The 22,604-nt window shown below is 38.0% G+C and overlaps 2 protein-coding genes across 2 annotated transcripts; both read right to left on the bottom strand.

Moving 5' to 3' along the window:
• Positions 1-4,121: 4,121 nt before the first annotated feature.
• On the bottom strand, positions 4,122-16,402 carry LOC103519702. Its single transcript, XM_026831107.1, has 6 exons — positions 16,203-16,402; positions 15,056-15,312; positions 14,530-14,630; positions 6,804-6,989; positions 4,531-4,696; positions 4,122-4,155 (listed from the first exon to the last, which is right to left on the bottom strand). Exons 1-6 carry the CDS (start codon positions 16,400-16,402, stop codon positions 4,136-4,138), a joined length of 930 nt encoding a protein of 309 aa, XP_026686908.1. The 3' UTR covers positions 4,122-4,135.
• A 2,473-nt stretch (positions 16,403-18,875) lies between these two features.
• On the bottom strand, positions 18,876-22,165 carry LOC103519701 (prolyl 4-hydroxylase subunit alpha-1-like). Its single transcript, XM_008484791.3, has 4 exons — positions 22,156-22,165; positions 21,391-21,533; positions 20,980-21,192; positions 18,876-18,935 (listed from the first exon to the last, which is right to left on the bottom strand). The coding sequence occupies exons 2-4, from the start codon at positions 21,514-21,516 to the stop codon at positions 18,876-18,878; spliced, it is 399 nt and encodes a 132-aa protein (XP_008483013.2). The 5' UTR covers positions 21,517-21,533; positions 22,156-22,165.
• Positions 22,166-22,604: the final 439 nt, after the last annotated feature.

The raw sequence follows: 22,604 nt of genomic DNA, 5'->3' as shown, positions 1-22,604 counted from the left end.
GAGGGTGTATTAAGATAAAGAAAACATTATTTGCCTTTTTTTTCTCCTTCATTTTTGAGCTTTTTTTTCGAGGAAAAAAAAAATGGCGGCTTGTGACAAAGTGTCCACTGTGTATACACAATTTCCATTCCGCTAAAATCCTTTAATTTACCTATCCACTTTGTATTTTAGAATTCCACATTCGATATCTATTTGTCTCTCGAGTTAGCTAGGGTATGCCCGTTTTTTGTACGGCAAGCTTTCGGCCAGATGTCTTGAAGACGAAATTTTAGAAGAACCAACCATCCAAACACACCAGAGCCTGAGCCTCCCTCATGAAACACTTCTTCTTTACGATGCTCAAAAATTGGCATTGTTTTCCACAAAAGAGCGAAGGAGGAGGACGTATGGGGAGAAAGAAGAGTAAGAGAAGGCGAAAGATCTCATATCCAAAACAAAAAGGGGGAGTAAGAGAGGGTGGGGAGGACATCTCTAGGAGAGGATATGGAAGCAGGGGCTTTTACAACCTAACTGGAGAACACCAAAAATGGGCCATCTCAACATTTTTTTACAGAGAAGACTAGAATCTAGAATTTTAGATAGTGAAAAATTAGGTACTCTTATTTTTTTGGGGGGGAGACTTCTGCTTACGGGTTCCCTTAAGGAGCTCGGCCCCGGGGACAATGTGACCATATAACTCCCCCCCCCCTGTGAACGCCCCTGAATGGGAGGGAGAGCAAGGAGCAACTTCGAGTATAGACCATGATGGCGCCTGCCGTCATATTTCTTGGTGAAAATCTGTCATGGAACTCTCTCTTGTATGAAGATTCTGTACTATTCGGATGTTCCCTTCTATTTTGTTTTATGGAGGATCATATAAAATGCTCTTGGCACATCTTGCAATAGTTTTCGTATGGTCTTTTTGTTTTCTAATATTGCAAGTCTCTCTCTCTCTCCCTCTCTCACTCTCTCTCTCTCTCTCCCTCTCTCTCTCACACACACACTCTTTTTCTATCTCTCCTCTCTCCCTGTTGCTAACCTCCTCCCTCCTCTCTGCCTTTCCCGTTCTAGCTTATACAAATTTCGTAGGTATGAAGCCAAAACAGAAATGGAGTTCTGGCGTCTCCACTAATTGTAACATTGAATTTTCTTCCTTTCATGGTTTTCTCTCTCCCCCTCTACCTCTTCTTCTCTCTCTCCCTCTCTCCCTCCTTCTCATTCTCTCGCTCTATCTCTCTCTTCCTTTCTCACTCACTCACTCTCTCTCTCTCTCTCCCTTCCTTTCTCTCTCTCTCTATTTTTTTATTTCTTCCTCCCCATCCTCTTACTCACCCTTTTTTGCTTCGTTATAGGTTTTTTGATCAAATACTTGATCACAAGTAGGAACTCTGGTGGTAAATGATGGCAAAACAAATCTCAGGCATCAACATCTGGTTATCATCAGTGGCGACCTTACTAATTCTCTCTATTTCAAACTGCACCCTAGTTCAGCACCCATTGAACACTCCGTCACTGGTGCTTTTATTTTATTCATAGAGAAGTAATTCTTGCATTAATTTTATTTCTTTAGTTTCTTCGGTGAAAGAGAGAAAGGGAAAGAGAGAGGGAGGGATAGAGAGATAGAGAGAGAGGACAGCACCCATTGAACACTCCGTCACTGGTGCTTTTATTTTATTCATAGAGAAGTAATTCTTGCATTAATTTTATTTCTTTAGTTTCTTTGGTGAAAGAGAGAAAGGGAAAGAGAGGGAGGGATAGAGAGATAGAGAGAGGGAGGGAGCAGTGGGAAAGTTGAGGGGAGGGAGAAAACTTGTTTCCCATGCAGGGAGGAAAAGACAAAAAGTCTGAGATTGTGAAATTTGAATGAGGGAAATTTGCACGACAACAGTGGAAAGTTTGAAAATCGAGGCAATATATATTCATGATGCCATCAGCCATGGAAGCTGGAACAATATGTCTTCACAATATACTCTGTCATTGTGCTTCCCATTCTCTAATTACCTCGGTGTAAAGTAGCGGAACACTCGAATGTGAAGTTTTCCTCGTGTAATTATGTCGTAGAGACATAAAGTGTGAGCCTTGGTTCTCTATACTTTATCCGTACGATTTACCAACACCGAATTCGAACCTAAGATAGGCAATATATATTCATGATGCCATCAGCCATGGAAGCTGGAACAATATGTCTTCACAATATACTCTGTCATTGTGCTTCCCATTCTCATTCTCTAATTACCTACCTCGGTGTAAAGTAGCGGAACACTCGAATGTGAAGTTTTCCTCGTGTAATTATGTCGTAGAGACATAAGGTGTGAGCCTTGGTTCTCTATACTTTATCCGTACGATTTATCAACACCGAATTCGAACCTAAGATACTCGAATGTGAAGTTTTCCTCGTGTAATTATGTCGTAGAGACATAAAGTGTGAGCCTTGGTTCTCTATACTTTATCCGTACGATTTATTAACACCGAATTCGAACCTAAGACAGGCAATATATATTCATGATGCCATCAGCCATGGAAGCTGGAACAATATGTCTTCACAATATACTCTGTCATTGTGCTTCCCATTCTCTAATTACCTCGGTGTAAAGTAGCGGAACACTCGAATGTGAAGTTTTCCTCGTGTAATTATGTCGTAGAGACATAAAGTGTGAGCCTTGGTTCTCTATACTTTATCCGTACGATTTTTCAACACCAAATTCGAACCTAAGACTTTATCTTCCAGAGAAGGTTAGTGGATGGAAAACTACATTGGACAGCTCTTGGATATAGCGCTAGATTGACAAATAATCGACAAAATAACGTTTGGATTGTAAACGAAATTGATCCATTTACGAATGTGTTCCCCCCCATTTTCCGATTTTGAAAATTTGGCCCGATTCCAATATCTTCTCATTATCTAGTAAAGGTTTTCCAAACATACATATTTTTTATTGTAAATCCTAGAAAATTAAAAAGAGGTGTATAAGGTGCACCTATACCTACTTACATATATAATATAAATAGCACAAGTTGAGTGCATGACGTTTAGGCATACAATATCGGGGATTCAATGCATCAGAAATCGTTTTGCATAAATTTTCTGAGCCGTTTAAAATACCTATGTATTATAAATTTATAAATTATTATTATTATTTCTATGCATCTTTTTTATCTACCAATGAAAGATGTGATTCAGATATTATGTATTTGGAACTAACATTTGGAGTGAAATACTCCTGCCGTTTGTAGTCTTCTTTGACCAATGGTTCGTGTAGTAATCGCCTTGCAAATCGTTGATATACTCGCCATAGATACAGGGTCTCGCAAACATCTGATTGGCTTCTCAAATCCATTGATTCGCCACTGTAACAAAGACCAAGCTATTAGAGTAAAATTACACTGAGAAACAAAAAAATGGTGACAGGGTGCCTAGTTTAGGGTGGAAGTGGACGAACTCTATTATTGGGTTACTTCCCCTGATTTAGGCTGTTAGAATGCTATAGTATAATGTCGAGCTTCCCGATAGATTTCAGTATTGGAGTGCCGGAACCCAGTCACCCGATTGGGCTGCCGGCACCCTAGTTTTTTTCTCAGTGTACCTAACTTCTTACAACCTCCGTGGCAGTCCATGGCCGAATGGGTATTGTAAAGAAACAACACCCAATATGTTTGTTCTACGGAGATACCAGTTACAATTCTTGAGAGCCAGTCACCCGATTGGGCTGCCGGCACCCTAGTTTTTTTCTCAGTGTACCTAACTTCTTACAACCTCCGTGGCAGTCCATGGCCGAATAGGTATTGTAAAGAAACAACACCCAATATGCTTGTTCTACGGAGATACCAGTTACAATTCTTGAGATATCGGAATTCGGGGTGCTCTCAGTCTCTTAAGAGACAATAGTAAAATTATCTCCAGAAGACAAAAATTAATTGGCTACAGCTACCTACGAGTAGGTATTTTGAAAGAATATAGCAACCAGTAGAAGGTTACCCCACCTAATGAAACTAGTCATACAGGGGAAGAGAAAGAGAGGGAGACAAAATCTGCGGTGGAGGGATAAGGTTGAAGAAAACTTGAGAGAGAAGGTATGGAGAAGGGAAGAGGCGTTAGGTACAAGGGTATGAAGAGGTAGGGTAAAGGAGGGTAACACAAATACATCTGATTGGCTTCTCAAATCCATTGATTCGCCACTGTAACAAAGACCAAGCTATTAGAGTAAAATTACACTGAGAAACAAAAAAAATGGTGACAGGGTGCCAAGTTTAGGGTGGAAGTGGACGAATTCTATCATTGGGTTACTTCCCCTGATTTAGGCTGTTAGAATGCTCTAGTATAGTGTCGAGCTTTCCGATAAATTTCAGTATTGGAGTGCCGGAACCCAGTCACCCGATTGGGCTGCCGGCACCCTAGTTTAGGGAAAAGCTTACCCCACATATTGCCCAATGCTACGGGGCATCCGGAATGGTACATCCGATAGTCCAGAAGAGTATTGGCATAGGCGTTGTACCAGAAAACGGCACTCAAATAAAATGGGGAAAAGCTTACCCCACTAAGAAGTAGCTTACCCCACTTATTGCCCAATGCTACGGGGCATCCGGAATGGTACATCCGATAGTCCAGAAGAGTATTGGCATGGGCGTTGTACCAGAAAACGGCACTGCCTTTTTCCGGGAACACGGTCAAATTCAGTGATGGGAAAATGGTAGCCCCTCCTAACTCCACGTCAGTAAGCTGAAAGAGAGAAGAATTGAGGCAAACAATCCAATTAGCAGCTTAGGTAAAATGGTAAATGGTAGGGATTGTCCTGATCTAGTTCCTAGTTCAGATATATTTATATTATTAAAGATTATAAAAGTCTGAAATATGGTTGCGAGCTACAAAGGCACAAGCTTTGTGGCTAAAGGGAAACGTAGCATGGAGAAATATCGGTGGTGTAATCAACACAATACTTTCTCACATTCTTTCTCGGACTTTTAATGTTTTCTATTGGGTGAATTATCTTGACCGGATAAACTGACAATTGACTAACCGACTCATCTTCGTTGGAAACAAATCTGTAGAAATTTTGACTTTTTCTGTGACTTTGTTTCAATACAGCTGTGTACGCCACATTGCAGAACTAGCGACAGTTCTAAGGGGTTCATAAAAAATCTCAGTTTTACCTATACTAGGTAGGTATATAAGTACTCGTACTCGTACCTAGGTATTACCTATATTTATATTATTAAAGATTATAAAAGTCTGAAATATGGTTGCGAGCTACAAAGGCACAAGCTTTGTGGCTAAAGGGAAAACGTAGCGTGGAGAAATATCGGTGGTGTAATCAACACAATACTTTCTCACATTCTTTCTCGAGAAAGACTGGACTTTTATTGTTTTCTAAGTTTTCTATTGGGTGAATTATCTGGACCGGATAACTGACAATTGACTAACTGACTCATCTTCGTTGGAAACAAATCTGTAGAAATTTGGACTTTTTCTGTGACTTTGTTTCAATACAGCTGTGTACGCCACATTGCAGAACTAGCAACAGTTCTAAGGGGTTCATAAAAAATATCAGTTATACCTATACCTAGGTACGAGTACTTATAAATCAATTACCTACGACCCTACGTCATATTTATTTTTTCTTTTCTGTTTATTGTTCGTTTCGTTTGTTTGTTTGTTTGTTTGTTGGTTTTTTTTTTATGATAACAACTGTGCACAATTGACAACACTCTCCTCTCTTCGGAACATATTTTTGACACTGCCAAGTCACAATCAATGGTCGGAATTGCAACTGTCGTCGCGTCCATAAGAGCTCCATATACCTACATAATAATAATAACAACAATAAAATATTCACCCATTTGCTAATATCTAGCGAAAAATTTCAGGTCTCATAAGAACATAAAGTCAACCCCTACTTATAAATTAATTACCTACGTCATATTTATTTTTTCAATTCTGTTTATTGTTCGTTTCGTTCGTTTGTTTGTTGGTTTTTTTTATGATAACAACTGTGCACAATTGACAACACTCTCCTCTCTTCGGAACATATTTTTGAATCTGCCAAGTCACAATCAATGGTCGGAATTGCAACTGTCGTCGCGTCCATAAGAGCTCCATGTACATAATAATAATAACAACAATAAAATATTCCCCCATTTGCTAATATCTAGCGAAAAATTTCAGGTCTCATAAGAACATAAAGTCAACCGGAGGGAGAAAACTTGTTTCCCATGCAGGGAGGAAAAGACAAAAAGTCTGAGATTGTGAAATTTGAATGAGGGAAATTTGCACGACAACGGTGGAAAGTTTGAAAATCGAGGCAATATTATAGTATAATGTCGAGCTTCCCGATAGATTTCAGTATTGGAGTGCCGGAACCCAGTCACCCGATTGGGCTGCCGGCACCCTAGTTTTTTTCTCAGTGTACCTAACTTCTTACAACCTCCGTGGCAGTCCATGGCCGAATAGGTATTGTAAAGAAACAACACCCAATATGCTTGTTCTACGGAGATACCAGTTACAATTCTTGAGATATCGGAATTCGGGGTGCTCTCAGTCTCTTAAGAGACAATAGTAAAATTATCTCCAGAAGACAAAAATTAATTGGCTACAGCTACCTACGAGTAGGTATTTTGAAAGAATATAGCAACCAGTAGAAGGTTACCCCACCTAAAGAAACTAGTCATACAGGGGAAGAGAAAGAGAGGGAGACAAAATCTGCGGTGGAGGGATAAGGTTGAAGAAAACTTGAGAGAGAAGGTATGGAGAAGGGAAGAGGCGTTAGGTACAAGGGTATGAAGAGGTAGGGTAAAGGAGGGTAACACAAATAAAATGGGGAAAAGCTTACCCCACTAAGAAGTAGCTTACCCCACTTATTGCCCAATGCTACGGGGCATCCGGAATGGTACATCCAATAGTCCAGAAGAGTATTGGCATGGGCGTTGTGCCAGAAAACGGCACTGCCTTTTTCCGGGAACACGGTCAAATTCAGTGATGGGAAAATGGTAGCCCCTCCTAACTCCACGTCAGTAAGCTGAAAGAGAGAAGAATTGAGGCAAACAATCCAATTCACAGCTTAGGTAAAATGGTAAATGGTAGGGATTGTCCTGATCTAGTTCCTAGTTCACAAGATAAAAGTCTTAGGATGGTCACACACTTTCAGTTTTGTCCGACAGGAATAACTATTGTTTATGCAAAACTGTCATGCATAATTGAAGGTGAAAGACCGGCCTTACAGATAATATATACATGCAATAAGCTGATAGAGACCTCATATTATATTCATTGGCCAGATTCAGATATCTTTTAAGTCTTCTTCTAACTTTTAACTATATGTTTTACTATTACTATGTTATTTAATAACAAAATACAGAGTAGAAAACAGTGTTTTAATTGAAATTGCATTGGCAAAGATAAATTCTTTTCACTCATTGGTTGTGATTTCATGTTAACATGCAAAACTGTCATGCATAATTGAAGGTGAAAGACCGGCCTTACAGATAATATATACATGCAATAAGCTGATAGAGACCTCATATTAGATTCATTGGCCAGATTCAGATATCTTTTAAGTCTTCTTTTAACTTTTAACATAAAGCATAAGACCAAATATTATGGAATGACGTGAGATTGAAAATACTGGCCACACCAACACTAAATCAATATTGTATTATAATTACACACAAGGCAAGCACCAAAATAAAACCACACCAAAGCAAACCGAACACTGTTCAAAATTCCCAAACAAAATGGCGTTCTGGTACAAGGAGGAGGAAACTTTGTAACTTTTAACATAAAGCATAAGACCAAATATTATGGAATGACGTGAGATTGAAAATACTGGCCACACCAACACCAAATCAATATTGTACTATAATTACACACAAGGCAAGCACCAAAATAAAACCACACCAAAGCAAACCGAACACTTTTCAAAATTGCCAAACAAAATGGCGTTCTGGTACAAGGAGGAGGAAACTTTGCAACAACTAATGTGCTGGAATCAAAACTCACACACACGACTTGTGAAAAACTTCTGAACATACATGATACTGGAGAGGGCCTTTCAGTCCTTCTCTCCAAGAGATGACTGAGTCGAAAGGTAAAATTCTGAGAAACGCCAACGTCTTTCGTTCTTTTAATTGCTTCACTACAAATTTTCATCAGTAAATGGTTTCAATAAATTGATTCCAAGGGCAAGGTAAACTTGGACCCTTGACAAATGAAGAGTGCCTCAAGGCATGTAATGTGTTCCTATGCATTCGAACCCAGTGGACTTCTGGATGTTGGTGGTTCGATACCATGTCACATGATATTATGAGGTAGGTACTTCGCAGAACGACATTTCTGACAAAACTCACACACACGACTTGTGAAAAACTTCTGAACATACATGATACTGGAGAGGGCCTTTCAGTCTTTCTCTCCAAGAGAAGACTCAGTCGAAAGGTGAAATTCTGAGAAACGCCAACGTCTTTCGTTCTTTTAATTGCTTCACTACAAATTTTCATCAGTAAATGGTTTCATCAAATTAAATTGATTCCAAGGGCAAGGTAAACTTGGACCCTTGACAAATGAAGTGTGGCTCAAGGCATGTAATGTATTCCTATGCATTCGAACCCAGTGGACTTCTGGATGTTGGTGGTTCGACACCAAGTCACATGATACTATGAGGACGACATTTCTGACAATGTGACGTTCTTTGTTCTACTAAAGCTAATTGGTGATAAAGCCACCTTGGCATTTTGCTGGTAAACCAGGATCATCTAGTAGTCAAAGGCACACACAAGTTTTGAAGTTAAAGAATATTTTATTTTATACAAAGTTTTCTATATTTAAGGCACGCACAAGTTTTGAAGTTAAAGAATATTTTATTTTATACAAAGTTTTCTATATTTGAAAACTTGCGAGATTTATGGATTTCCCTTCCCCCCCTTTTTTTTACTTTCCTTATCCTATAGGAAGGAAAGTAATGTAATCGGGTCAAATTTTCGATGGTCAGTTTTTAGTGCCAAAACACGTTTTGAGGTCCCTAGAGCCTAAATCCAAATTTTCAGCCATTGGTCCGTGTGTGTGTGTTTCGATGGTCAGTTTTTAGTGCCAAAACACGTTTTGAAGTCCCTAGAGCCTAAATCCAAATTTTCAGCCATTGGTCCGTGTGTGTGTCTGTCTGTCTGTCCTTCTATCTGTCTGTAAACAAAATATCTCGAGAACGGTAAGAGCTAGAGTCTTGAAATTTGGCACGCAGCTGTCAAATGTGACAAGGATGCGACACGAAACTTTTGGTTAATCAGGTACACCTGATCAGGTCTACGTGATAGTGAGTGGCTGACCTTACTTACCTACCTTTCAAAATGGAAACCCACATTTCCAGCTCTCATCCATCATCCGAGGAAAATTATTGTTCTTATGAGTGATGGCAAAACACCATGTTGATATAAAAATAAAGAAAAAATTAATGGTTCTACTTATAAAAATAATAATTATGTAGAAAGTCAAGGAAATTGTACCTCATCCGGAAATGAGGCGGAGAGTGTAGTCAAGAAAATTTCTCATTATTTTTCCAAAGTAATTTAAACCGCTTTTAACCCTTTGCTCGGAGCTTATTAGCAGGGAAAACTCAACATAGGTGTTATGCCAGTCGACCGTAGGCACGCACAAGTTTTGAAGTTAAAGAATATTTTATTTTATACAAAGTTTTCTATATTTAAAAACTTGCGAGATTTATGGATTTCCCCTCCCTTTTTTTACTTTCCTTATCCTATAGGAAGGAAAGTAATGTAATCGGGTCAAATTTTCGATGGTCAGTTTTTAGTGCCAAAACACGTTTTGAAGTCCCTAGAGCCTAAATCCAAATTTTCAGCCATTGGTCCGTGTGTGTGTGTCTGTCTGTCTGTCCTTCTATCTGTCTGTAAACAAAATATCTCGAGAACGGTAAGAGCTAGAGTCTTGAAATTTGGCACGCAGCTGTCAAATGTGACAAGGATGCGACACGAAACTTTTGGTTAATCAGGTACACCTGATCAGGTCTACGTGATAGTGAGTGGCTGACCTTACTTACCTACCTTTCAAAATGGAAACCCACATTTCCAGCTCTCATCCATCATCCGAGGAAAATTATTGTTCTTATGAGTGATGGCAAAACACCATGTTGATATAAAAATAAAGAAAAAATTAATGGTTCTACTTATAAAAATAATAATTATGTAGAAAGTCAAGGAAATTGTACCTCATCCGGAAATGAGGCGGAGAGTGTAGTCAAGAAAATTTCTCATTATTTTTCCAAAGTAATTTAAACCGCTTTTAACCCTTTGCTCGGAGCTTATTAGCAGGGAAAACTCAACATAGGTGTTATGCCAGTCGACCGTACAAGGCTACATACTTGTATTATACCTACCTTGTCCTGAAAGATTACTTTTTGAGCTCAGACGCAAAAAGAACGGAGGTGTGTAGGTGGTTCGATGATTGGAATTTTATTTACATACAAAACCACATCTTTCAATCTACTGAATGCGTCGATGGACCTAATTGGAATTTGTCAAACTGTATTGAACGACAGAAGAAAGAACTCAACATAGGTGTTATGCCAGTCGACCGTACAAGGCTACATACTTGTATTATACCTACCTACCTTATCCTGAAAGATTACTTTTTGAGCTCGGACGCAAAAAGAACGGAGGTATGTATGTAGGTGGCTCCATGATTGGAATTTACATACAAAACCATATCTTTCAATCTACTGAATGTGTCGATGGACCTAATTGGAATTTGTCAAAGTGTATTGAACGACAGAGGAAAAAAAAATGTACCCACAAAATCTTCTTTTTACACGTCTGTAGGTAAAATAGGTGTGCACCAAATATGTACCTGCTAAGAAAAAGTTCCCCATACTCTTGCATTTTGTTCACCCTGTACCTACACATTTCCTACCACGGAGACCACCCCGTATAAAAATTTTACAAAGGGTTAGGAGGAAACACAAAAAATGTCAGAAGATTGATAAAGCTGAACATTTTATCTGGCGTGTTTGGTCCGACAGTTCTGAGGGAAGGTGGGGGGAGGAGGGGGAGAGGGAGAGACAAGAGAGAGAGAGATGTGAAACTGAGAACATTGCAAGTCTCTCTCTCTCTCTCTCTCTCTCTCCCTCTCACTCTCTCTCTCCCTCCCTCTCTCTCTCTCTCTCACACACACACACACACACTCTCTTTCTACCTCTCTTCTCTTCCTGTTGCTAACCTCCTCCCTCCTCTCTGTCTTTTCCGTTCTAGCTTATACAAATTACGTAGGTATGAAGCCAAAACAGAAATGGAGTTCTGGCGTCTCCACTAATTGTAACATTGAATTTTCTTCCTTTCATGGTTTTCTCTCTCCCCCTCTCCCTCTTCTTCTCTCTCTCCCTCCCTCTCAGTCTCTCGCTTTATCTCTCTCTCACTTCCTTTTCTCTCTCTCTCTCTCTCTCTATCTCTCTCTCTCTCTCTCTCTCTCTCTCTCTCTCTCTCCCTCTCTCACTCTCACACACACACACACTCTTTTTCTATCTCTCCTCTCTCCCTGTTGCTAACCTCCTCCCTCCTCTGTCTTTCCCGTTCTAGCTTATACAAATTACGTAGGTATGAAGCCAAAACAGAAATGGAGTTCTGGCGTCTCCACTAATTTTAACATTGAATTTTCTTCCTTTCATGGTTTTCTCTCTCCCCCTCTCCCTCTTCTTCTCTCTCTTCCTCTCATTCTCTCGCTCTATCTCTCTCTCCCTTCCTTTCTCTCTCTCTCTCTATTTTTTTATTTCTTCCTCCCCATCCTCTTTCTCACCCTTTTTTGCTTCATTATAGGTTTTTTGATCAAATACTTGATCACAAGTAGGAACTCGAAACAGAGAGGAAATAGTACAGAGTAGGACAGAAAAAAATGTGAGTTTGTTATGGGCCCAGCTTGTTTTATTTTACATAGTGAGAGATAAAAAAAATTTGATTAAATTCTGCTGCGTTTGACTGGTTCGATTGATGTTTCTGCTTATCCAACGTAAATTTTCATTTCAGTAATGACTAACAAAACTTGAATTTTTAATTAATTTTTTTCATGTAGGTACGCATGTAGGAGTGTGATTGAGTGATATGCACTTCATTTTATCTGTGCGATTTTACCTGTAGGGTATAAGGTAGGTGGGTATTTATTTAGGTATTGACTTTTTTGTGCACAATCAGGTGGGATGAAGTAAAAAGGAACTAACAACAGGGTCGAGCGGATTCCAAACACAATTTCATGTCTTCTGACTGTTTCTTATACAGTTTGGTATCAAGTAGTAACCTAAGCGAATCTCGGCTTGATCTCGATATTTTTCCCAAGCCTAGGCATAGCCCTGTTAATAATTATCACCGGAGACTTCATATTTTCATAAAGGGTCATCTCACCCTTGGTGTAGCATCACAATGAAGATCATAGTGTCCTAGGGTCGAGCGGATTTCAAACACAATTTCATGTCTTCTGACTGTTTCATTTGTCCATACAGGGTGGGTTTTGAGTCAGCTTTGTATGATGCATTCCTAGGATATATCATGCCCATAGGATTAAATCACCAGGTATGGGGTTATTTTCAATGTTGCCTTGGAAAAAGGAGTCCATAATTATTACTTTTCTATTAGGGAAGGAGTATTATCTACTGACTTCTAAAAGCTCTTCTCTGTGAATTTCTTATCATGAAGGGTCGAGCGGATTTCAAACACAATTTCATGTCTTCTGACTGTTTCATTTGTCCATACAGGGTGGGTTTTGAGTCAGCTTTGTATGACGCATTCCTAGGATGTATCATGCCCATAGGATTAAATCACCAGGTATGGGGTTATTTTCAAAGTTGCCTTGGAAAAAGGAGTCCATATTACTTTTCTATTAGGGAAGGAGTATTATCTACTGACTTCTAAAAGCTCTTCTCTGTAAATTTCTTATCATACTTCCTCAAGTTTTACCATCAAGGTATCCCGTTCATTATAAACATAAATGAAGAAGGGAAAAAATCTATCCACCGTCATAATTTTAAATTACTCTTTACCACTCCAATGCAAAACTGTAGAAACAATATCCTATCTCACCTCGACCGAGCTCATCTCGGCCCTGTTCATAAACACAGCCTCAAGTTTTACCATCAAGGTATCCCGTTCATTATAAACATAAATGAAGAAGGGAAAAAATCTATCCACCGTCATAATTTTAAATTACTCTAAAAGAAGAGAAAAAATAGTTTTCTTTTCTGAAACGAAAATTGAAGGAAATATTATGGAGTGTTGCCAAGAAGTATCAAGGCAAAATTGAAAAATGATCATAAAGTTCAGTGTAGTAAATTTTCTTTTTTAAAAGTGGAGTGTTGCCAAGAAGTATCAAGGCAAAATTGAAAAATGATCATAAAGTTCAGTGTAGTAAATTTTCTTTTTTAAAAGTAAAAAAAAAGTGTTCTCTTTTTCCTTTCATGGAATATATAAATGTTATATATTTACATGCATGTACAAAAGGTTATATATTTATATTATTAAAGATTATAAAAGTCTGAAATATGGTTGCGAGCTACAAAGGCACAAGCTTTGTGGCTAAAGGGAAAACGTAGCATGGAGAAATATCGGTGACGGAATCAACACAATACTTTCTCACATTCTTTCTCGAGAAAGACTGGACTTTTACTGTTTTCTAAGTTTTCTATTGGGTGAATTATCTTGACCGGATAACTGACAATTGACTAACTGACTCATCTTCGTTGGAAACAAATCTGTAGAAATTTTGACTTTTTCTGTGACTGTTTCAATACAGCTGTGTACACCACATTGCAGAACTAGCAACAGTTCTAAGGGGTTCATAAAAAATCCCAGTTATACCTATACCTAGGTACGAGATTTGTAATGGCACAAACAATTAATATGTACCTAGCAATAGCAATACCTACCTATACAAAAAACTTGAATTCACTATGCGACAATGGGGTAGGATATTGATCAGATAATTTGTCCACGAATTTACTGGTTTTCTGTTTGTCTGAAAACAGATTATTCGATATTATGACAGTTAGGTATACGAGTAGGTAGGTACATATGAATTATAAGAACCAATGGAAAACAATATTATAGGTAGACATGATGTGATCTACGTAAAGCCTTCGGAGTAGGGCAGAAGAAACTTTCAAAGGACAAAATATAGGTAGTTGTATGAGAGAGTGAGAAGGAAAAGGCAGGGAAAACAGCAAACAATCTAGCAAGGGTGATGCCTAACATTGATGGTCCAGATAATGGAAAGAGAAGGATGTTGGCATCTGTGGTGTATTCGCCTCTTACAAAGGTGAAACACAGGTACCGTCTCACATGACTTGAGTCACAAAATATCTAGTCAGGTCACAGTATAATATGCCCATGGTCCTACTTTTACCAATACCTCATCTGACTAAAGGGTGGGTTGGGATAATTTTGAGATAGACTGCACTGCCTTACCCGCAAGGTCTTATCAAAGAAAATTTGAACGTACACTTGTAACAGCCAGTTTGTTACTTATTTCTGGATCGTTTTTCGGGTTCACATATTAAATTTCTTCTTTCCATCCACGATGAGTTTGTTGAAAAGATTGAGATCTTTTTGTATCGCATCAATATAATCTGGATATTGATCAGATAATTTGTCCACGAATTTACTGGTTTTCTGTTTGTCTGAAAACAGATTATTCGATATTATGACAGTTAGGTCCTACTGAACCATTTGTGCTAAATTTTATCAAATTCGGACAAACAATTCGAGAGCTCTGGTGAAGCAAAGAGATATACAGACTTATTTGGTTTAAATACGAAATCTTCAAATTTAAATTTAGAACTCACTTAGATCGTTCAGTAATTTCATCAATGAATAATAAAAACCTACCTATGTAGGTAGAGAGAAACATTTATTTAATTACAAATAAAGCAGCTGCCAGTCTCTGACTGGTTGCACATCACAGCCAAAATATACACAGACTTATTTAGTTTAAATACGAAATCTTCAAATTTAAATTTAGAACTCACTTAGATCGTTCAGTAATTTCATCAATGAAAAATAAAAACCTACCTATGTAGGTAGAGAGAAACATTTATTTAATAACAAATAAAGCAGCTGCCAGTCTCTGACTGGTTGCACATCACAGCCAAGACCATCATTCCATTGGAAATCAATTCTCGTGATTCCTGTGACTTACTTGCCAACACTACATTATCCAGTGACATCTTCAGACCATGGTATGTTCTTACAAAGTCGATCACAAGTCTTTTGATCAATTTGAAACAGTTGACAGGATTTCCCACATAAGATTTTGGATCAGCAATGGCTTCGTCGTGATCCGGTTTCACTTCTTCCAATATCCTGTGAGGAAAATTTAATTCTTGAAATGATCATTATTCTTTAAAAAAAATCCCCATGTCTGTTTGGCTAGCATTCAGAAAGACCTATCCTAACCAAGTATTTTGTGTTGCATCCTTGTCACATTTGTGGACTACATACAAAATTTCAAGTTTCTAGCTCATACCGTTCCGAGATATTATTGAATTACACCGAAAAGCGGCCGAAATGCCGCCAAGCAATGCACCGATCTTAACCAAGGGACCTCAAAATGTGTTTTGGCACTAATAACTGACCATCGAAAATTTGACCCGATTACAAAACGTTTCCCCGTAATACCTATATAAGTTAAGTTGGAAAATGTTGATGCCCAGAAATCTTTTGCAATTGATGTGATTTTCAGTAGGTATTAGCTTGAATGTAGGTAGCAAATCTGTCGATTTACAATTTAGAACTCACATTGTTCGTTCAATTATTTTTCAGGAATATAAAAGGATTGCCACAATGCTCTTCTACGTAAGTATGTATAAGTACTTGGACTTTGTTCTTGGACCATTAGACTTGGACTCGTAGGTAGATTATGATTATGTCAGCTTTTTGTGCTATTACTTTTTCGGTTTCGGACCATAATAGAACAGTTGCGCTAAGATAGTGAAATGATAGATACTGTTTTCACTTGACAGATGAAACTTGTTTTTTAAAAGTATTGTGAAATACATTTAAAAACAGGCAAGGAGTTTATATGTTTCGCCATCTCCTGACGGCATCCTCAGACACCGCAAAACATAATATATATAATTTCAGTATCTTATTAACATCACAAATCGTAAAATAGTCAATATTCCCAGTTATACGGTGACGTTTTCTTTTTCCAGTCTTTTGAACAATAGTCCAGTCTTAAGTAATGGACTTACCTGTTTAACCTCTTGACAGTGTCTCTCACTTGTTGAACTGCGTGTCTCATAGCTTGTATGTTTTCCTTTTCTTGTTTCAAATAGAGATGTCCAACGACCTCGGTATTCACAAACACTGCCATTGACGTCAATAGTATCAGCATAGGCAAACCATGGGAGAAGACCAGTCCAACGACCTCGGTATTCACAAACACTGCCATTGACGTCAATAGTATCAGCATAGGCAAACCATGGGAGAAGACCACCTTTTATATTCCTGAAAAATAATTGAACGAACAATGTGAGTTCTAAATTGTAAATCGACAGATTTGCTACCTACATTCAAGCTAATAGGTACCTACTGAAAATCACATCAATTGCAAAAGATTTCTGGGCATCAACATTTTCCAACTTAACTTATATAGGTATTACGGGGAAACGTTTCGTCTTATTGTCTACTTCGTTAATATTGTGTTACTAGTGTCAAAACTTACTCCAGTAGGAGGGGTGTCAGTGTGGTAGATGTAGTAACCTCCAACACCATAGATGTACTTAACTTATATAGGTATTACGGGGAAACGTTTCGTCTTATTGTCTACTTCGTTAATATTGTGTTACTAGTGTCAAAACTTACTCCACTAGGAGGGGTGTCAGTGTGGTAGATGTAGTAACCTCCAACACCATAGATAAATAATATCTCGGAACGGTATGAGCTAGAAACTTGAAATTTTGTATGTAGTCCACAAATGTGACAAGGATGCAACACAAAATACTTGGTTAGGATAGGTGCTGTAGTTGGCGTCATTTCGGCCTCTTTTTGGCAGGTTTCGACCGTTTTTTGGCGGTTTTCAGCTATACCGACTAAACGGTTAGAGATATTGTAAAAGTTAAGGTGAAAGAGAACTCAAATAAGCATAATTTAATAGGATAAGGAAAGTCGTGTGATGTTCACACCAGATTTTTATTGGTATTTTTATTCAGTTATTTATTTGTTTATTACCGCCTGATATAAACGGGACACAATACTTCTCTTTTAGGTGCTAATGCTACGTGAACCCCAAGTCAGCAGAAAGTAAAAAAGTTAAGGTGAAAGAGAACTCAAATAAGCATAATTTAATAGGATAAGGAAAGTCGTGTGATGTTCACACCAGATTTTTATTGGTATATTCATTCAGTTATTTATTTGTTTATTACCGCCTGATATAAACGGGACACAATACTTCTCTTTTAGGTGCTAATGCTACGTGTATTTGGAATCAAAACACTAGTGAAATTTTTGTGGGCCCTGGGACTCCCCGGAACCTTCAAACACTGGTTTGAGAAAGTAAATCGTTGAAATACGTATATTTGGAATCAAAACACTAGTGAAATTTTTGTGGACCCTGGGACTCCCCGGAACAGAAAGTAAATCGTTGAAATACGTATATTTGGAATCAAAACACTAGTGAAATTTTTGTGGACCCTGGGACTCCCCGGAACCTTCAAATCTGCCTTGTAAGCGCTAGGTCGCGGGTTCGATTCCCGGCCGGGGAGGATTTTATCCTAAACTGATAAAGTTCGTTTTCGGAAAGGCTGACTTTCTCCTATCCTGTCTTCCTTCTTCTTCGTTTTCGGAACGATAAGACCTCAGTAGTTACAGTTCCCTCTATCAAACCTATTGGAAAAAAAACAACAACTTTAATGTCGAGCTTTGTACCTACATACCTACAACTAGCTCATACCTCGACGAATAAGAATATTATGAAATGACAAGTTGTTGTTGTTGTTGTTGTTGTTGTTGTTGTTGTTGTTGTTGTTGTTGTTGTTGTTGTTGTTGTTGTTGTTGTTGTTTGACGGGTGAGAATTATGTCCGTACGTTCGATGTTTCACCAGAGAAGTCTAATTTGAACGAAGTATCTAAATATTTAAGAAGTCTTGTCTTTCAAATACCTTGCAGTAAAATTAAGGGTCAAGATTTAATTTTTGGTAGATTCACAAACACTGCCATTGACGTCAATAGTATCAGCATAAGCAAACCATGGGAGAAGACCATCATTGTTGTTGTTTGACGGGTGAGAATTATGTCCATACGTTTGATGTTTCACCAGAGAAGTCTAATTTGAACGAAGTATCTAAATATTTAAGAAGTCTTGTTCGCTCAAATACCTTGCAGTAAAATTAAGGGTCAAGATTTAATTTTTGGTATAAGAAGCATGCTTTTAGGTGGTTTTCCGTTATTAGCAATTGACCACAAATTCAAGATAAGAAGATTATCCCCTCCTTTCTGGTTTAACAGTTTCCAATCTAAATAGGCACCGGTGGTAGAGGGAGCTAGGTAATTTTCAGGTTCAAATAAAACACTATCTTAACGACTTGATCCTGCGTTAATGGCTAGTAATAAATTAGAAGACGTAAAAATTTGTGTTGGCAAGGATCACTTTTTTTTTAAGGAGATTCACCTACGGAAAGTAGGGCAGGTAAGAGGAAGCATCTCCTATCTGTGTTTGGCTTAAATCAAACTAATCACAATAAATTTCCAAATCCAGCTTTCACACAACTTCTAGCACTTGAAACTTCTGGAAAAGAAATCGAGCCACACATTCTAAGAAAAAAAAGAAGAATTTTTACACTTTATTTACATTTTATTTACATTTTATTGTAATTACAAAAAACACGAAGGAAAAAACTCTGACAATAAGTCAGCTTGTCTCAGATTTAAGAGATTATACTCATGGCGTAATCTTGCGGTGATAACGAAGACCACAACTGATATTCCTGTGAAGTGATAGCATTAGTTACAATAATTGTAACCAATGCTAAGATTGTGCCTCTAAGAGTTAATACATCTAAGAGGTAAAAAGTCTTACTCCTAAGTGACAAGATCAGTCTTTATTCTAATGTGAGAATCAAAAATGTTAAATAAATAAAACCTTACAAAAACAATTTTAATAATGTTATCATTATACTTTTATTCCTTTGTCAATATCGTAACTCTTTATCAATACTGTTTTTGTACTGATCTACATGTACCCACTACCCACTTTATATTTAACACTAGAATGCCCGGACTTTCGTCATACTACTTTTATTCCTTTGTCAATATCGTAACTCTTTATCAATACTGTTTTTGTACTGATCTACATGTACCCACTACCCACTTTATATTTATTTAACACTAGAATGCCCGGACTTTTGTCATACCTATAATACCCGCGAGGAGTCATTTTGACTCCTGCCTATTATTTCTGTTGTACTGCACCGATTTGCATTCGGTTTTTTACTTTCTATTACCCTTACGTATAGGGAACCTATACAAGGTAATGAGAAAGTATTGCAATCGGTCCAAATTTTCAAAATCGGGAAATGGTTGGAAATATCCGTTTTGGGATCCCCTGATGTCAAAAAAGTGATTTTTATCGGTCCAAATTTTCAAAATCGGGAAATGGGTGGAAATATCCGTTTTGGGGTCCCCTGATTCCAAAAAAGTGGTTTTTAGCCCATGATCTGTACGTAACGTACGTACGTACCCCGTTTTGGGGTCCCCTGATTCCAAAAAAGTGGTTTTTAGCCCATGGTCTGTACGTAACGTACGTACGTACTACAGGTTTAAATGGGACAAGTATAGAAAGTTGTGAACAAAATATCTCAAGAACGGTTTGTCGTAGAGAAATGAAATTTGGTATGTTATCCCGGTATGGTCCAAGGACGTGACTGTAACAATGGGAAAAGTAGAAAGTTGTGAACAAAATATCTCAAGAACGGTTTGTCGTAGAGAAATGAAATTTGGTATGTTATCCGGGTATGGTCCAAGGACGCGACTGTAACAATTTGGTAAAAATCAATTCAGTAGCTACAACGGAAAGTTTTTAATGGCTATATTAAAACCAGTAAATTGTCTTGACTTTGCCGAGTCTCGAACCCGTAACTCCTAAACTGTGAGTCGGATGGTTTTGAAAGTAGCACCAATCAATTTCTCAGTAAAAAAATACATTGGTTAACACATTTTGTTTTCCCAAAAATATAAACTGGCGACCTTTGAGGCTCTAAAACTTATAAGGAGTCAAAATGACTCCTCGGGCATCCGAGGTAATTCTTTTTTTACACAGGGAAATATTGGTCGTAGAGACTTGAAATTTGAACCATATGTGGGTATAACTCGCAAAATTATTAATTCCCAGCCAAATTTTTTGCCCTATGTGGCATACAGGTCGAGAAATTATAATTTGAAAATGAAAAGGAGTCATTTTGACTCCATCGGGCATTCTAATGTTAAGTGAGGTCTTTTTAAACTGTTAGCATGATTTGATGATAGTACTTTTTAGTCTTCTTCGACGCTTCCCTTAATCGACATCGACAGTACAAATAAAGTTAAGGAGCGCGGTTGAGCTCCGCCCCGCCAAATCAAGAAAGATTGACCGCCTGCTTAGAAGCCAACCTCAGATTGAACTCAATCCTGAGACAATCCACGCAGGTAAAACTCGACCTTAGTAATCGATGTTAACAAAAATAAGAATAATATAATACATAAACTTACCTTCTAAATACTGCTGGATGCTTTCTAAAGCACTAGTTTAAAGCTTAGTCCCTTGAATGCATGTTTCTTGAATGAAATGATCGCATTTGTTGTCACTTTGGTGATGAGAATAACTAAAGCGCCATACAATGAGGAAACTTTCATCAAAATCTGATTAACCTCGAACGGTTTTGCACCTTTTCAAACAAAGACACAGACATAGAAAATGCAAAATCGCCATGTTGAATTATTGACACTTTTGTAAATTATAAAAAGTTCGGATCAGCAATCCTATCCTATACTCACATGTGGCATAGAAGCGTTTTTCAACATTTCCATTTGGTTGTCAGTAAGGATGTCATGAAACAGAAGTATTTCTGGATCCACGTTTAGCTGCTCTACTTTTGCTGGTGCTATCAGCAAGTAGAGACTTCTGGTATGTCGTAAATAGTAACATTTTAGCGTGGACAGAAGCTTTATACTCCTCGCTCCTTGACCTTGACAGAGTTGCTGATATTTCTAGAAGACGAAAAAGCCAAAGAAACAATTCAGGTAAGTAGAATGATTCTCGTTAAAATTGTGTGTCCCAAACACTTATGTCCATATTTATTATGTACTTATAGTCCACATCAAGAAAAGTTTTGAAAATGATGTTGGCCCAAAGCGTCAAAGAAGATACATTTTAATAGGTGATACACAATATGTGCTTTGCATTACCTGCGTCCTAGTAGCGTTTTGACTATTTAATTCTTGGATTCGTGTCATTACTAGAACTTCAATTTCAGTAAGCATTGGCTCTTCAGGGTATATGGTCAACACTTCTGTCACCAAAGCATGAAGCATGAACGGAGATACTACAACTGAAATAGAGAACTGATTCAGCAATGACATTGCTATATTATTATTATTTTTCAACCGAAAGAAAATCCAATAGGTACCTATTTTTTCAAAATCCAGAAAGTGAAAAATGTGCGGGCTCCCCTTGGTACTACGCCTAAAGGGACTTAAACCATTTTCTATTACAATTAACTAACCTAGAATTCAAACTATGTACATATATTATGTATACTGAACAATGAAACTTATTGTATATGGTCAACACTTCTGTCACCAAAGCATGAAGCATGAACGGAGATACTACAACTGAAATAGAGAACTGATTCAGCAATGACATTTTTATATTATTATTATTTTTCAACCGAAAGAAAATTCAATAGGTACCTATTTTTTCAAAATCCAGAAAGTGAAAAATGTGCGGGCTACCCTTGGTACTACGCCTAAAGGAACTTAAAACATTTTCTATTACCATTAACTAACCTAGAATTCAAACTATGTACATATGTATACTGAACAATGAAACTTATCGTGTTAACTCATCACCCAAGGTACTCCTTAACCTTACTGAGCCTCCAGTTTTTGAGGCATAATTTATAACAAGCTACTTAGGTACTAGTTTCAACGATAAGCACTTTTTTGACGTACTATCAGATGCCAGACTCAAGATCCTCCATCAATCAGAAGTCATCACACCAAATCAAGGTCATCAACTGATCATGAGAGTCTTCTGAAAAAGTCTACCTCGGGGAGGAATTGAACCCACGAACTCGCGTTTACCTGGCAGTGCCTCGATTTTCCTCAAAAAAAAGGAGAAGAAAGTAGAAGAAGAAAAACACATACACACTCAGGAGCAATCTCTAGTCCCTCTTTTTTAGTCCTTCCATCCACCTCTGCTGGGCGATTGAAACGGGGCACCTGTCGGCTTTCGCCTCAATCCCTCTGGTCCGCACGATGCACGCATCGTGTAATCCTGCCGCGACATCAGTTGCCTTATCATGATCCAACCAGATATGATTGTTGACCAAAATTCAGAGGTATAACCTGATGGTTTTGCTGATAGTGGCCTTTGCGTTTGCATTGGGCGGATTTCTCCT

Source organism: Diaphorina citri, unplaced genomic scaffold (assembly GCF_000475195.1).
Source record: "Diaphorina citri unplaced genomic scaffold, Diaci psyllid genome assembly version 1.1 scaffold2892, whole genome shotgun sequence".
Taxonomy (NCBI): domain Eukaryota; kingdom Metazoa; phylum Arthropoda; class Insecta; order Hemiptera; family Psyllidae; genus Diaphorina; species Diaphorina citri.
Note: the sequence above shows the minus strand (reverse complement) of the source record. Positions and strands in the feature narration are given on the sequence as shown.